Source organism: Gopherus evgoodei, chromosome 3 (assembly GCF_007399415.2).
Source record: "Gopherus evgoodei ecotype Sinaloan lineage chromosome 3, rGopEvg1_v1.p, whole genome shotgun sequence".
Classification (NCBI taxonomy): domain Eukaryota; kingdom Metazoa; phylum Chordata; order Testudines; family Testudinidae; genus Gopherus; species Gopherus evgoodei.
The window spans coordinates 9175646-9191474 of record NC_044324.1 but is presented as its reverse complement, the minus strand read 5'-3'; the positions used below and the strand labels follow the sequence as shown (position 1 = coordinate 9191474).

The window sequence follows — 15829 nt, the reverse complement described above, 5'->3', positions numbered from 1 at the left end:
GTGGAAGGGCGGGCTGCCCCCATCCCCCTGACCCCAGGCCTGGTGCCTGGATGGATGGGCCTCGTTCAGCTGGGTGGGAGGGCGGACTGCACCCATCCCCCTGGCCCCTGGCCTGGTACCTGGATGGACGGGCTTCATTCAGTGGGGTGGAAGGGCGGGCTGTCCCCATCCCCCTGACCCCAGGCCTGGTGCCTGGATGGACGGGCGTCGGTCAGTGGGGCGGAAGGGCGGGCTGTGCCCATCCCCCTGGCCCCTGGCCTGCACGCCTGGAGCCTGGATGGACGGGCCTCATTCAGCGGGAGGGAGGGCGGGCTGCGCTCATCCCCCTGGCTGCATGCCTGGTGCCTGGATGGATGGGCCTCATTCAGTGGGGCGGAAGGGCGGGCTGTGCCCATCCCCCTGGCCTGGTACCTGGATGGATGGGCCTCGTTCAGTGGGGCGGAAGGGCGGGCTGTGCCCATCCCCCAGGCCTGGTGCCTGGATGGATGGGCCTCGTTCAGTGGGGCGGAAGGGCGGGCTGCCCCCCTCCCCCTGACCCCAGGCCTGGTGCCTGGATGGATGGGCCTCGTTCAGTGGGGCGGAAGGGCGGGCTGCCCCCCTCCCCCTGACCCCAGGCCTGGTGCCTGGATGGACGGGCGTTGGTCAGTGGGGCGGAAGGGCGGGCTGTGCTCATCCCCCTGGCCCCTGGCCTGCACGCCTGGAGCCTGGATGGACGGGCCTCATTCAGCGGGAGGGAGGGCGGGCTGCGCTCATCCCCCTGGCTGCATGCCTGGTGCCTGGATGGATGGGCCTCATTCAGTGGGGCGGAAGGGCGGGCTGTGCCCATCCCCCTGGCCTGGTACCTGGATGGATGGGCCTCGTTCAGTGGGGCGGAAGGGCGGGCTGCGCCCATCCCCCTGGCCCCCAGCCCGCACACCTGGAGCCTGGATGGATGGGCCTCGTTCAGTGGGGCAGAAGGGCGGGCTGCGCCCATCCCTCTGGCCCCTGGCCCGCACGCCTGGAGCCTGGATGGACGGGCCTCGTTCAGTGGGGCGGAAGGGCGGGCTGCGCCCATCCCCCTGGCCCCCAGCCCGCACGCCTGGAGCCTGGATGGACGGGCCTCGTTCAGTGGGGCGGAAGGGCGGGCTGCCCCCATCCCCCTGACCCCAGGCCTGGAGCCTTGATGGATGGGCCTCGTTCAGTGGGGCGGAAGGGCGGGCTGTGCCCATCCCCCTGGCCTGGTACCTGGATGGATGGGCCTCGTTCAGTGGGGCAGAAGGGCGGGCTGCGCCCATCCCTCTGGCCCCCAGCCCACACGCCTGGAGCCTGGATGGATGGGCCTCGTTCAGTGGGGCGGAAGGGCAGGCTGTGCCCATCCCCCTGACCCCCAGCCCGCACGCCTGGAGCCTGGATGGATGGGCCTCGTTCAGTGGGGCGGAAGGGCGGGCTGCCCCCATCCCCCTGACCCCAGGCCTGGTGCCTGGATGGATGGGCCTCGTTCAGTGGGGGGGAAGGGCGGGCTGCTCCCATCCCCCTGACCCCAGGCCTGGTGCCTGGATGGACGGGCGTCGGTCAGTGGGGCGGAAGGGCGGGCTGCCCCCATCCCCCTGACCCCAGGCCTGGTGCCTGGATGGACGGGCGTCGGTCAGTGGGGTGGAAGGGCGGGCTGCGCCCATCCCCCTGGCCCCCGGCCCGCACGCCTGGAGCCTGGATGGATGGGCCTCGTTCAGTGGGGCGGAAGGGCGGGCTGCCCCCATCCCCCTGACCCCAGGCCTGGTGCCTGGATGGATGGGTCTCGTTCAGTGGGGCGGAAGGGCGGGCTGCCCCCATCCCCCTGACCCCAGGCCTGGTGCCTGGATGGATGGGCCTCGTTCAGTGGGGTGGAAGGGCGGGCTGCCCCCATCCCCCTGACCCCAGGCCTGGTGCCTGGATGGATGGGCCTCGTTCAGTGGGGCGGAAGGGTGGGCTGCGCCCATCCCCCTGGCCCCCAGCCCGCACGCCTGGAGCCTGGATGGACGGACCTCGTTCAGTGGGGCGGAAGGGCGGGCTGCCCCCATCCCCCTGACCCCAGGCCTGGTGCCTGGATGGACGGGCGTCGGTCAGTGGGGTGGAAGGGCGGGCTGCGCCCATCCCCCTGGCCCCCAGCCCGCACGCCTGGAGCCTGGATGGACGGGCCTCGTTCAGTGGGGCGGAAGGGCGGGCTGCCCCCATCCCCCTGACCCCAGGCCTGGTGCCTGGATGGATGGGCCTCGTTCAGTGGGGCGGAAGGGCGGGCTGCCCCCATCTCCCTGACCCCAGGCCTGGTGCCTGGATGGACGGGCCTCGTTCAGTGGGGCGGAAGGGCGGGCTGCGCCCATCCCCCTGGCTGCATGCCTGGTGCCTGGATGGATGGGCATCATTCCGTGGGGCGGAAGGGCGGGCTGCGCCCATCCCTCTGGCCCCTGGCCTGCACACCTGGAGCCTGGATGGACAGGCGTCATTCAGCTGGTGGCAGGGTGGGCTGCACCCATCCCCGTGGCCTTGAGCCTGGACTCGGATGGCCAGGCTCGTTTGGGAGGGTGGGCTGCACCCATCCCCGTGGCCCCAGGCTACCCGCCTGGAGCCTGGATGGACGGGCCTCGTTCAGTGGGGCGGAAGGGCGGGCTGCCCCCATCCCCCTGACCCCAGGCCTGGTGCCTGGATGGATGGGCCTCGTTCAGTGGGGCGGAAGGGCGGGCTGCCCCCATCCCCCTGACCCCAGGCCTGGTGCCTGGATGGACGGGCCTCGTTCAGTGGGGCGGAAGGGCAGGCTGCGCCCATCCCCCTGGCTGCATGCCTGGTGCCTGGATGGATGGGCATCATTCCGTGGGGCGGAAGGGCGGGCTGCGCCCATCCCTCTGGCCCCTGGCCTGCACACCTGGAGCCTGGATGGACAGGCGTCATTCAGCTGGGTGGCAGGGTGGGCTGCACCCATCCCCGTGGCCTTGAGCCTGGACTCGGATGGCCAGGCTCGTTTGGGAGGGTGGGCTGCACCCATCCCCGTGGCCCCTGGCTACCCGCCTGGAGCCTGGATGGACGGGCCTTGTTCAGTGGGGCGGAAGGGCGGGCTGCGCCCAGAACCCTGGCCCACACACCTGGAGCCTGGATGGACGGGCCTCGCTCAGCAGGGTGGAAGGGTGGGCTGTGCCCATCCCCGTGGCCTCGGGCCTGGAGCCTGGATGGACGGGCCTCGCTCAGCTGGGCGGCAGGGCGGGCTGCGCCCATCCCCGTGGCCTCAGGCCTGGAGCCTGGATGGACGGGCCTCGCTCAGCAGGGTGGAAGGGTGGGCTGTGCCCATCCCCGTGGCCTCGGGCCTGGAGCCTGGATGGACGGGCCTCGCTCAGCAGGGTGGAAGGGTGGGCTGTGCCCATCCCCGTGGCCTCGGGCTGGAGCCTGGATGGACGGGCCTCGCTCAGCAGGGTGGAAGGGTGGGCTGTGCCCATCCCCGTGGCCTCGGGCTGGAGCCTGGATGGACGGGCCTCGCTCAGCTGGGCGGCAGGGCGGGCTGCGCCCATCCCCGTGGCCTCGGGCCTGGAGCCTGGATGGACGGGCCTCGCTCAGCTGGGCGGCAGGGCGGGCTGCGCCCATCCCCGTGGCCTCGGGCCTGGAGCCTGGATGGACGGGCCTCGCTCAGCTGGGCGGCAGGGCGGGCTGCGCCCATCCCCGTGGCCCTGGGCTGCCCCGCCCCGCCCCGCCCCAGCCAGGGCCGCAGGTTGGAGCGTTCCAGAGGCCCCGCCCCGCGCTGTACCTGCCCGGCTGCAGGGGCGGGCTCTACCCGGGTGCCCTCCAATCGGGAGGCGGCGGCGGCGGGCCGGGCGCGTGTCATTGGCCCGGCCTCCCGGCCGCCAGCAGGGTGCGTTGCGCCGCGCTGCGGTTAGTGCCGTGGCTGTCGGCGACGTAGGGAGCAGCCCCGAGCGGCGGCGAGAGCGCGAGGCGCCGGGCCCAGCCCGGTGAGTGCGGCGCGCGGGGCCTGCCCGGGGCTGGGGCCGCGCCGAGCCGAGCGCATCTCGCTCCCTCCCTCCCGCGGGCGGGCCCTGGGGGGGGGCGGTGAGAATCCGGGGGGCTGGACGGGCCCGGGCCCTGGGGGGGCGGTGAGAGTCCGGGGGGGCTGGGCGGGCCCGGGCCCTGGGGGGGGGCGGTGAGAGTCCGGGGGGGCTGGGCGGGCCCGGGCCCTGGGGGGGGGCGGTGAGAGTCCGGGGGGGCTGGACGGGCCCGGGCCCCAGTCCGGGGGGGCGGTGAGAATCCGGGGGGCTGGGCGGGCCCGGGCCCTGGGGGGGGCGGTGAGAGTCCGGGGGGGGCCCGGGCCCTGGGGGGGGCGGTGAGAGTCCGGGGGGGCTGGACGGGCCCGGGCCCTGGGGGGGGCGGTGAGAGTCCGGGGGGGCTGGACGGGCCCGGGCTCTGGGGGGGCGGTGAGAGTCCGGGGGGGCTGGACAGGCCCGGGCCCTGTGAGAGGCGGTGAGAGTCCGGAGGGGCTGGGCGGGCCCGGGCCCTGGGGGGGGCGGTGAGAGTCCGGGGGGGCTGGGCGGGCCCGGGCCCTGGGGGGGGCGGTGAGAGTCGGGTGGGGGCTGGGCGGGCCCGAGCCCTGGGGGGGGCGGTGAGAGTCCGGGGGGGCTGGCTGGGCCCGGGCCCTGTGGGGGGCGGTGAGAGTCCGGGGGGGCTGGGCGGGCCCGGGCTCTGGGGGGGCGGTGAGAGTCCGGGGGGGCTGGACGGGCCCGAGCCCTGGGGGGGGCGGTGATAGTCCGGGGGGGCTGGGCGGGCCCTGGCCCTGGGGGGGGCGGTGAGAGTCTGGAGGGGGTGGGCGGGCCCGGGCCCTGGGGGGGGCGGTGAGAGTCTGGAGGGGGTGGGGGGCTGGACGGGCCTGGGCCTGTGGGGGATGGTGAGAGTATGAGTGTGGGTGTGAGGGGTGCACGGGGCTGGGCCCTGTGAGGGTTGGCGGGTGGGCGGTGGGGGGAGTGCCTGGAGGGGCTAATGAGGGCCTAAGGAAGCCAAGTGGTGAGGGCCCGAGGCCTCAGTGGGTGGCCTGAGACCTTGGGGGGTGTCCTGGGCTAGGACCCCTGTTTGAGAGCTCAGGGCTGCAGTTTAAGCCCAGTGCTTCTTGTTCTGTCATTGGAGGCTAAGGTGAACAAGTTTTCTCCCTCCTCCTGATGACACCCTTTTAGATACCTGAAAACTGCTATCAGGTCCCCTCTCAGTCTTCTCTGTTCTCAGTCTTCATCTGTTTTTCCACTTTGCCTGGTGGGACAGAGATGTCACATTACTTGGAACTGATGCTTAAATGAGTAGGAGGCGGGGGAGACTGGTGAGTGGGGTCTGCCCCTGTTAGCTAAGACCGAGCTTGGGCACTTGTTGAGTAGACCCTGTCTGGTGCTCACCGCCTTGCCGGTGCTTGTATGAACTAGCTACATTTCCCCATAGCAGACCTGGCCCAAAATCTGTCTCTTCCCTCAGACCTCCTGGTCTAGGGATCTGCTGGATTGAAATGATTCTGTAAAATCTCAGAGAGTGGCCCATGTTGTTGTTGGCCAACTTGTGCCAATGTGCAGTGCTCACACTTTGTACATCTGGTAATGCTCAGAAAAATGCATCTCTGCCTACCTGAGCAGCAAGATTTCTCCCCCTTAACCAAGCACTAGTTTTTTAGCCTTCCCAGAAAGCAAGGCCTTCCAAATAAGTGAGAGAGACAGAAGGTCCCCCACAGTGATTGACTCAGGTTTATCTGTAGGGAACTAGGAAACAAACACAATGCTTTGCCTTCCAGTGGATCAGATCTCACAGAAAGAATGTTCTCCCCAAACAACTAGGGTGGCTGCAGTACCTTAGGAACATGGGGGGTGAGCTCACTGGTTGGGCCCAAAGCACATCAGCAGTGGTCAGATACTAAGTGCTGTTTTGCTAAGTCTTAGAAGAATCAAGTGAGACTCTTCTTCCTGAGTGAGCTGCCCTGAGCTGGAGAGTGGCTGTCCTTGAGGAAGATTCGCTCCACTTTCCCTCGTACTGGGTGGGGTGCTTGACTAGAGATGGTATGTGAGCTTTGTCATGGTTTCCAGGTACTAGAATTGCATCCCATCATGTCCGAAGGAGAAGCCAAGCAGGTTCCCAGCAGTGGTTCAGACACAAAGCCAGAATCCACATCTTCTGGGCCAGGAATGACCTCCGTGTCTCCACCAGTGACTTCTGCAGCTCAGGCAGCACCCCAGGAGGAGGAAGAGGAGGAGAGTGAAGATGAGTCTGAAATCCTTGAAGAATCTCCTTGTGGACGGTGGCAAAAGAGACGTGAAGAGGTCAGTGCCCAACAAATAAGCAAAGGGCAGGGAACTTGTAATGTTGTGAAGGCCAAGACTGTAACAGGGTTCAAAAAAGAACTAAATAAGTTAAGGGGAGATAGATCCATCAGTGGCTATTAGCCAGGATGGGCAGGGATGGTGTCCCTAGCCTCTGTTTGCCAGAAGCTGGGAGAGGGTGATGGGATGGATCACTTGATGATTACCTGCCATGTTTGTTCCCTCTGGGGCACCTGTCGTTGACGACTCTTGAAAGACAGGATACTGGGCTAGAGTGGCCTTTGGTCTGACCCGGTATGGCCATTCTTATGGTATGTTCTAGTGGCCTTTATTGGGTGTGTGTGTGTGGGGAGACACAGGACACAGAAAATAGGGGATGTGATGAGGGTCGGAGAGGGGGGGCCTATATGAACTGGTGAAACTCTGTACTTTCTTTTGAGTATAGCCAGTGTTTGGGGCTGGTGGAGAGTTACAATTCCCCAGGAAGAAGAATGATGGTATGAGGAAGCTCAACCTCGGTATGAAGAACTGTTCTGTGATCTGGATAGCTGTGAACTAATCTGAGTAGCCCAGGGCATCTTGTCCTGTGATTGTCATTTGACTACGTCAAAGTGAGCAGGACAGATTGGTGCCATCAGTTCTTTTTATTAGTGAGTGGTCCAGTCATAGAACCTGGTTCTCTTCCTGAGCTGAATTGTACCCGACCTCTCTCAAAGTAGCTTTCTCCCGTTGGTTCCTTTGCATCCTTCTGTCTCTCACCCTGTCGTCATTTCCAGATAGTAGTTTGTTTTACCCCTGTTTGTGTAAGAGAGTGAGACAACACATTGAATGTACCTGAGTGCTACTGAATAGAACTCCACATGGTGGTGGAGTTTTCTCCTACCGAATCCCCTTTGGACAGTGGCAAAAGAGAGAATTCACAGGCCCCATTTGAAAATGATTTTCTTCAGTCTCTTGAATGTCGAGTCCAGGGGCCTACCTGTGACCTGTGTGTTAGGGGTTATTTCTCTTTTTATCCATGTTGGGTTAGAGCTGGTGCAGTTTATTTCTGCACAGAAAATGGGCAACAGAGAAGTGAAGGATGGTATTTGTGGCATCAGTGCATACGTCTCATCAAGCCTTTTGTTGTTGGATATCTAGAGAGCGTTGGCCAATTTGTGTTTTGCTGTCTTTGTCTGGTGATTTAAGATGTTCTCTGATGTGGAGGTTACCACAATCACCCATCCCTCCATCAGCTGCTGGCTGGACTCTTGTGGCTGTGCTTTGGGCTTGACTTGGAACTTCAGCCAGTGCAAAATACTGCCTTTTAAGTAGGGGTATGCCATGTGAACTTGACTCTCATGCTGCTTGCTCTGCACAAAGCTCCTGGTGCATAGCAAGGTTTTGTTTGCCATTTATAAATGCCCCAGTGGGCTGTCACAGACTCCAGCTTCCTTCCATTCTCCATTGTGGCCCATGTATTTCACGCAGTCCTAGTTGTCTGTTATCAGAGCTGACTTCCAGGTAGGTGACAGGACTTGTCTGTGAGGAGTCTTTGGGTCTGGGATTTGCTCCCTGATGTGGTCTGCTAAAATAAATATTATCTTGAGTATCATGCAAGACACACCCCATCCTCCCCTTTCAGAGCTTGGCTTTACTAGGGGAAAAAAAGTGCACACTTCATATCAGGTATTATCAGGTAACTTCTTAGGGAAGACAAGACAGTTAGAAGTTCAAGGTGAACCCAAGGCTTGCTCATAGTCTTTATATTGACCTGCTAATACATGCAGAGTGGCTGAGCCAGGATTAGAACTCATGGCCCCCGGACTCCTCGTTCCTCCAGATCAAACTGCCTTCCTGCTAGAGATGCTGAGCATCTGCAGTTCCCTTTGATTTCAACTGAAGTTATGAGTGCTTAGCACTTCTGAAAGTCATGCTCCATGTGTCTCAAGTGAGGCACCCAGAAAATAAGGAACACATAGCTAGTGGCTATCTATGCAAATTTTGGCTGGGCTTGCCCAGTGGTCACATAGGAAGTGTGTGGGTTTGATGGCATGGACTGCACTCTCAGCAAGTTTGCAGATGGCACTAAACTGGGAGGAGTGGTAAATATGCTGGAGGATAGGGATAGGATACAGAGGGACCTAGACAAATTAGAGGATTGGGCCAAAAGAAACCTGATGAGGTTCAACAAGGACAAGTGCAGAGTCCTGCACTTAGGACGGAAGAATCCCATGCACTGCTACAGACTAGGGACCGAATGACTAGGAAGCAGTTCTGCAGAGAAGGACCTAGGGCTTACAGTGGATGAGAAGCTGGATATGAGTCAAAAGTGTGCCCTTGTTGCCAAGAAGGCTAACAGCATTTTGGGCTGTATTAATAGGGGCATTGCAAGCAGATCGAGGGACGTGATCATTCCCCTCTATTCGACATTGGAGAGGCCTCATCTGGAGTACTGTGTCCAGTTTTGGGCCCCACACTACAAGAAGGATGTGGAAGAATTGGAGAGAGTCCAGTGGAGGGCAACAAAAATGATTAGGGAGCTGGAGCACATGACTTATGAGGAAAGGCTGAGGGAACTGGGATTGTTTAGTCTGCAGAAGAGAAGAATGAGGGGGGATTTGATAGCTGCTTTCAACTACCTGAAAGGGAGTTCCAAAGAGGATGGATCTAGACTGTTCTCAGTGGTAGCAGATGACAGAACAAGGAGTAATGGTCTCAAGTTGGATATTAGGAAAAATGTTTTCACTAGGAGGGTGGTGAAGCACTGGAATGGGTTACCTAGGGAGGTGGTGGAATCTCCTTCCTTAGAGGTTTTTAAGGTCAGGCTTGACAAAGCCCTGGCTGGGATGATTTAGTTGAGAATTGGTCCTGCTTTGAGCAGGGGGTTGGACTAGGTGACCTCTTGAGGTCCCATACCATGTGGTCAGCCTTTCTCTTTCTGCAGAAAAGCCTTCCTTAAGGCTTGCCTATATGGGAAAATTGACTGGACTAGCTGTAGCAGAGTAAACTGTTCACAAATAGCTCCTTGTGTGGATGCTGTTCTGGAATAAGTCATTTTATTCCAGAAAAATTGCTATGGAAGTGTATGTATTATTCTGGAATTAGTGACTTTGATTCCGATAGTGTTCACAGAAGGAGCTATTGTGGAACAACTTTTCAGCTAATTTCTCTGTGTAGACGAACTCTTTTCACTACACCGTGGCCTAATTTTGGCATTAGTGATGTAGTGATCCTGTTGAAAACACTCTAGTCATTACACAGCTGATTCATTCCCTGAGTATCCTCCATCCTGTGCACTTAGAGGCAGATGCCTGTGAAACAAAATAGAGTGTGATCATTGTACTACATCATGATGTATATGCATAGAGGAACAAAATTAAAGTTGCACAGGCAACCTTCATTTTGGCACTTCCTCTCTTTTGAATCATTGACTTTGCGACCTAAATAACATTCTTTTAGTGTAGATTGGTGTATGTAATAGCCTCGGTTTCTTTAAAATCTGCTGCCAAATTCTGTATAATTGTAATCTAGTGAGACAATATGTAGCAGCTGGAGAACATTGGGGGCCTGGCAAGTCACCAAGAGGAGGGCGGGTTTTCACTAAGGTTTGCTAATAGAATGACAATAGCTATTAAGTGCTTAACTTTTTTACTGTACACTTTATTGGGTACCAAGGGAACATGTTCAGAAATGGTGGTTTTTTTCGTTTTTTTTCTACTCCACTCTCCCACCAGTCTTGCAACAGGACAACCCCCTACAAGGGCTTTGTAGGTGCAAAGTAAATAGGTTGAGTCATGAGAGAGGACAAAAGTCTTAAAATGCTGCACAGCTGTCTGTCTTCTCCAGGAGTTTTCCTCCCACTTCCTTGTTTCTCAGCCATTCTTCCCCATAAATATATATCCCTTGACTGGGCCCAAGGAAGATTTTTTTTCAGAAAGCGGTGAGTGAATGGAAACAAGTTTTTTATAGTGACATCCCACATTGATAGCTAGAGAGCTGGGAAAATTCTATATGCCAGAGACCAACTCAAATTCTTTCTAAGAACTTAGTTCTTTATGCAGGTTATTAAATGACAACACTTTGAATCAGTGAAATGCAGGATAGAAACATTACAAGTTTTAATATGGGTAAGTGTGTACATCTAGGACAAAGAATGGAAGCCATACTCACCTGACTGGAGAGATTCTATCCTGGGAAGCAGTGACTCTGAAAAAGACATGGGGTTGTGGTGGATAATCAGTTGAAGATGATCTCCCAGTGTGATGCTGTGGCCAAAAGGGAGGTTTAAGTTGGACATTAGGAAAAAGTTCCTAACTGTCAGGGTGGTTAAACACTGGAATAAATTGCCTAGGGAGGTTGTGGATTCTCCATCTCTGGAGATATTTAAGAGTAGGTTAGATAAATGTCTATCGGGGATGGTCTAGACAGTATTTGGTCCTGCCATGAGGGCAGGGGACTGGACTTGATGACCTCTCGAGGTCCCTTCCAGTCCTAGAATCTATGAATCTATGATCCAATGGCTGGAAGCTGAAGCAAGATAAATTCAGACTGGAAATAATGCCTACAGTTTTAAATGAGTCATTAACCATGGGAACAATTTAGCAAGGGTCATGGTTAATTCTCCATCAGTGACAATTCTTAAATCATGACTGGATGTTTTTCTAAAAGATCTGCTCTAGGAATTATTTTGGAGGAGTTCTCTAGGATAGTTATACAGGAGGTCAGACTTGATGATCACAATGGTCCCTTCTGGGCCTTGGAATACAAGAATTGTTAGCGCACACTGTCATGGGCTGCTCTGTGATCTAAAGTGCATAATATGGTTACCTAGCATCTTGTCATCAGAATTGCCCCTTTGAAAATTGCCTCAGATTCTCACCACAGGGTTTGTGTGCTCCTTGTGGTTGATTTGGGGCTAGAGTTGTGGGGTCCCAGCTGTGGATAGCTGTGTCAGCAATACACTTAAACATCTCCAAGATTTATCTTGAGTGGTAACAGCTAATTTAGACGCATCATTTTGTGTATATGGCAGCACTCTTCCTCAGGTCTGGGAAATGTACTCAGTGTCACACCTAAATACACGGTTAAACAGTTTGTGAACTAAACTACTTATGCTAAACTTTCTAAGGGACCATTTGAAAAGGCCTGTTAATACTCCTGTAGTCTTAGGACAAAAAGTCACCAGTTTAGGGAGATCTCCTTGTAACTCTTTGCAGTCAGCTTTGGAATTTTATATAATCGAGTAATTTTGTATCATCTGGAAACTTGGCTACCTCACTGTTTACCCCCTTTTCCAGATTTATTATGAATATGTTGAATAGCCTAGTTCCTAGTTCAGATCTGTGGCAGACCCTGCTGTTTACCTCTCATGCTATTTACGGCAGTTACTAAAAAACTACCTTTCCCTTCCCATGGTGCTCACTGGACATTTCACTAAGCAATGAAAGCAGAAGAATGACCAAGAACCTCACAATGTTTCTTTGGCAGTTTTAGCTGATTTTCAGCCATCCTAGTGCACTGTCTAGATGGTATATTGGGTCTTATATGCATCCCTGGGCCAGAACAAATTCATCTTTGTCCATTAAAGCCCTATCTTTACAAAAAGGATGTGTTCAGTGTTAGCTCAGTCAAGTTATCTCATCAGGATTGAAAAGCCCTGTTGCAATACAGCCAAGAAAGTTTGAAATTAGATTAGCTTGCTTTTTTAGCCTTGGCTCGCCTAGCTAAAACATGGCTAACATGGTTTCACATGTGTTTAAACAATCTAATGTAGACAAGACTTATCCTGAGTTAGATTGCTGTTCCCAAAGGTAAAATGCAAACAGTTATAACCTTGAACAAGCATTTTGTTAGTGTCCAGACTAGCCTTTACAAACATGTTAATTGACAGACAACCAACATGAGGTAAAAACTCTGGTGTAGACGTAGAACAGAATTTGTTTTCATTTGTTGTTGGAACTTTCCAGCCCTGTGGTGTCACATTGGGGTCTGCAGACCCTGTGTGACTGGCACTTGAATCAGATGCACCTGTGCACAGCTGACATACTTAGTGGAAGAAAATGGTACTGGGCCAGTATGTTCCTTTTTCTCTAGTAACCAAGTTGTTTTCTCAGCTTGCTCCAGATGGGAGGACACTGATTATATCCAATTACACACAAATGCCTGATGTTTTTTCAACCACCTTGAAAGGGCATTTAAATTTTTATTGACGGCTGTAATAGTATCGAAGCTCATGATGCAGCCAGAAAGCAGCTAGTCTGTGGTGGCCCCTAAGGTTAAGATTAATGGTCAGTTGTCAGTAGACTTGAAAGCATTAGTTTGGTAACTGCTTCATCATGATGGAGAAATTGAAATGGTTGTGGTGGTGCTGGCTTGAGATCACTTGAGCGCCCTGGTGCTATATGATGCACAGAAGAAGACAAGGAGTTGATAAAATGGAGAAACGGGGATGAAGAGGAGGGTGTAGAAGAAATTTTGGCTTTAATCCTATAATGACTTGTGGCTGCAGCAGGCTGTTGCAGTGTAATAGTGCAGGCTGGTTCCTTCCAAATGCCTGCTGTGCAGAGCTCATGGCCTGCAATGTGAGAGTGGGATAGGTGATTGCACAGACTGCTCATCATCCAGTGCATATTGGGGCTGGACTTTCTCCTTGTAGCCTCTGCGAGTGATGAGCTCCACTGATGTCATTTTAAGACGCTAAACCTGCTTAATTTCCTTTGCCCAGAGATGCTTCTTTCTCTGCCAGGGGAAAAACCCTGTTGTTGTGCTGCAGTGGAAACTAGGTAGTGGTGAGGAAAGGAGTATCAGCCTCTGATCAGAGCCAGCAGCAGTGCTGAGCTCACTCAGGGTTTGGGTGTGTTTGTGGGGAAATCCTGAGCCTTCCTGCAACCACCCTTGTGGGCAGTTGATGCTGTGATCACAGGCTTGGCCAGATGCTGATATGCTGTGTGAGTGGCAGGCTGAAAGGCGTCCTTGGAGGTACCCCCTACGGCAGTCGTCTACTGTGGAGTCACTTGGTGTTAACTTCTCTGTATTAAGGGGACTTAAGAATGGCTATACTGGGCCAGACCTGTGGTCTGTCTAGCCCAATGTCCTATCTTCTGACTGTGGCTGGTGCCGGATGCTTCCGAGGGAATAAACGGAACAGGCGAATTTTCAAGTGATCCATCCTGTCTTGTCCAGTCTCAGCGTCTGGCAGGCAGAGGTTTAGGGACACCATGAGCATGGGGTTGTGTCCCTGATCATCTTGGCTAATAGTCTTTGATTTACTGATTCTCCTAGAACTTGTTTAATTCTTTTTTGAACCCAGTTATGCTTTTGGCCTTCATAACATCCTTTGCCAATGAGTTTCACAGGTTGACTGTTGTGTGAAGTACTTCCTTATGTTTGTTTTAAACCTGCTGTCTATTAATTTAATTGGGTGATCCCTGCCATTGTGTTATCTGAAGGGATAAATAACACTTGCCTGTTCACTTTTTCCACACCTTTCATGATTTTATAGACCTCCATCATTGTCCCCCATAGCACTCTTTTTCGAAACTGAACAGTCCTAGTCTTTTAAATCTCTCCTCATATGGAAGCTGATTCCTGCCCCCCAATCACTTTTTTGTTTCCCCCTCTGTACTTTTTCCAATTCTAATATCTTTTTTTGAGATGGGGTGACTAGAAGAGCATACAGTATTCATAGTATGGGTGTGCCATGAATTTCTATAGCAGCTTTGATATTTGGTCATATTTTCTATTCCTTTCCTAATGTTTTTTAACATAGAGCGCATTTTTAGATAACTCTCCACAATGACTCCAAGATCTTTCTTGAGGGGTAACAGCTAATTTAGACCCCATCATTCTGTGTGTAGAGTTGCGATTGTTTTCCAGTGTGCATTGTTTTGCATTTATCAGCTTTGAATTTCATAAGAACATAACATTCATATGCTATTTTATTGTCCAGTCACCCAGTTCTGTGTGAGATCCCTTTGTCTGCTTTGGATTTAACTATCTGGAGTAATTTAGTATCATCTGCAAACTTTGTCACTTCACTGTTCACCCCTTTTTCCAGCTAATTTATGAATATGTTGAGCAGCACTGGTCCCAGTGCAGATCCTTGTGGGCAGGGCGACACTATTTATCTCTCTCCGTTCAGAAAACTGACCAGTTACTCTCTTTCCTGTCTTTTAAGCAGCTACTTATTCATGAGGACCTTCCCTATTATCCTATAACTCCTTACTTTGCTTAAGAATCTTTGGTGAGGGACCTTGAGGAACACTAAATCCACTGGATCACCCTTGTCCATGTGTGTTGACCTCTTGAGACAATTCTCATAGACTGGTGAGGCATGATTTTTCCCTTTACAAAGCCCGTGTTGAATCTTCCCACAACAAATCGTGTTCATCTATGTGTTTGATAATTCTTTTCTGTTGCTTCAACCAATTTACCTGGTACTGAATTTAGGCTTACTGGCCTGTAATTGCCAGAATTACCTTTGGAATCCTTTTAAAAAAAATGTCACATTAGCTGTCTTCCAGTCATCTGGTGCAGAGACTGATTTAAGGGATAGGTTACATACCACATTTGTTAGTTCTGAAATTTCATATTTAAGTTCCTTCAGAACTTTTGAGTGAATACCATCAGGTCCTGGTGACTTATTCCGGTTAAATTAAACAGTTTGTTCCAAAATGTCCTCTGGCACCTCAGTTTGGGACAGTTCCTCAGATTTGTCACCTAAAAATAGTGGTTCAGATGTAGGAATATCCCTCACATCCCCTGCGGGGAAGAACAATGTGAAGAATTCATGTAGCTTCTCTGCAAGGGCCTTGTCTTCCTTGAGTGCTCCTTTAGCGACTCAGTTTGTCCAGTAGCCCTACTGATTGTCATGCTTCCTGCTTCTGATGTACTTGAAAAAATATTTGCTGTTAGTTTTTGTCTTTTGGTAGTTGCTCTTCAGATTTTTTTTTTTGTCCTGTCTAATTATGCTTGATTAGCCAGAGTTTGTTCCTATTTTTCTCAGTAGGATCTGACTTTCCATTTTTTAGATGTCTTTGTCTCTAACCGTCTCTTTTTTTACTCTGTTTAGCCATAGTGGCATGTTTTTGGTCCTCTTACTGTTTTGTTTTGTTTTAATTTGGGGTTTACTTATAGTTTGAGCCTCTTGTGGTAGTGGTAAAAAGTTTCCGTGCAGCTTGCAGGCATTTAACTCTTGTCACTTTTCCTCTGAATTACCATTAACTGTCCTGGGTAGGGATGTAAATAGTGGTTTTAAAAAAATGTTATCAGTTACATGGTTACTTTTTATCAGTTACATGGTTAAACATTTAACTGGAGGACTAGAGGTGCCCAGGATGCTGCAGCACCCCTCACGTTTTACACAGGGCTCTGCTGCCTATCCCTGTGGCCAGGTACTTCGGCTGCTGCCCTGAGAGCAGGGCTGACAGCGGAGTCCTGGGCTCTGGGCGGGGGCAGCGGAATTTAATTGTTAACCGTTAAGCAGTCTTCTCAGTTTCGGTTAACAGTTTACTGGCTATCCGGTTAAACTTTTATATCCCTAGTCCCAGGAAGACTTGTCTATGTACAGC

At 53.8% G+C, this 15829-nt stretch overlaps 1 protein-coding gene across 1 annotated transcript in view; it reads left to right on the top strand.

Annotated features, from left to right (window-relative positions):
- The first annotated feature begins 3864 nt into the window (after positions 1–3864).
- Positions 3865–15829, top strand: part of NRBP1 (nuclear receptor binding protein 1) — an 86618-nt gene continuing 74653 nt past the window's right edge. The window contains exons 1-2 of the mRNA XM_030554953.1: positions 3865–3947; positions 6045–6278. Coding sequence (XP_030410813.1) covers positions 6066–6278 — 213 coding nt within the window. The 5' untranslated portion in view covers positions 3865–3947; positions 6045–6065. The remainder of the gene's footprint in view (positions 3948–6044; positions 6279–15829) is intronic.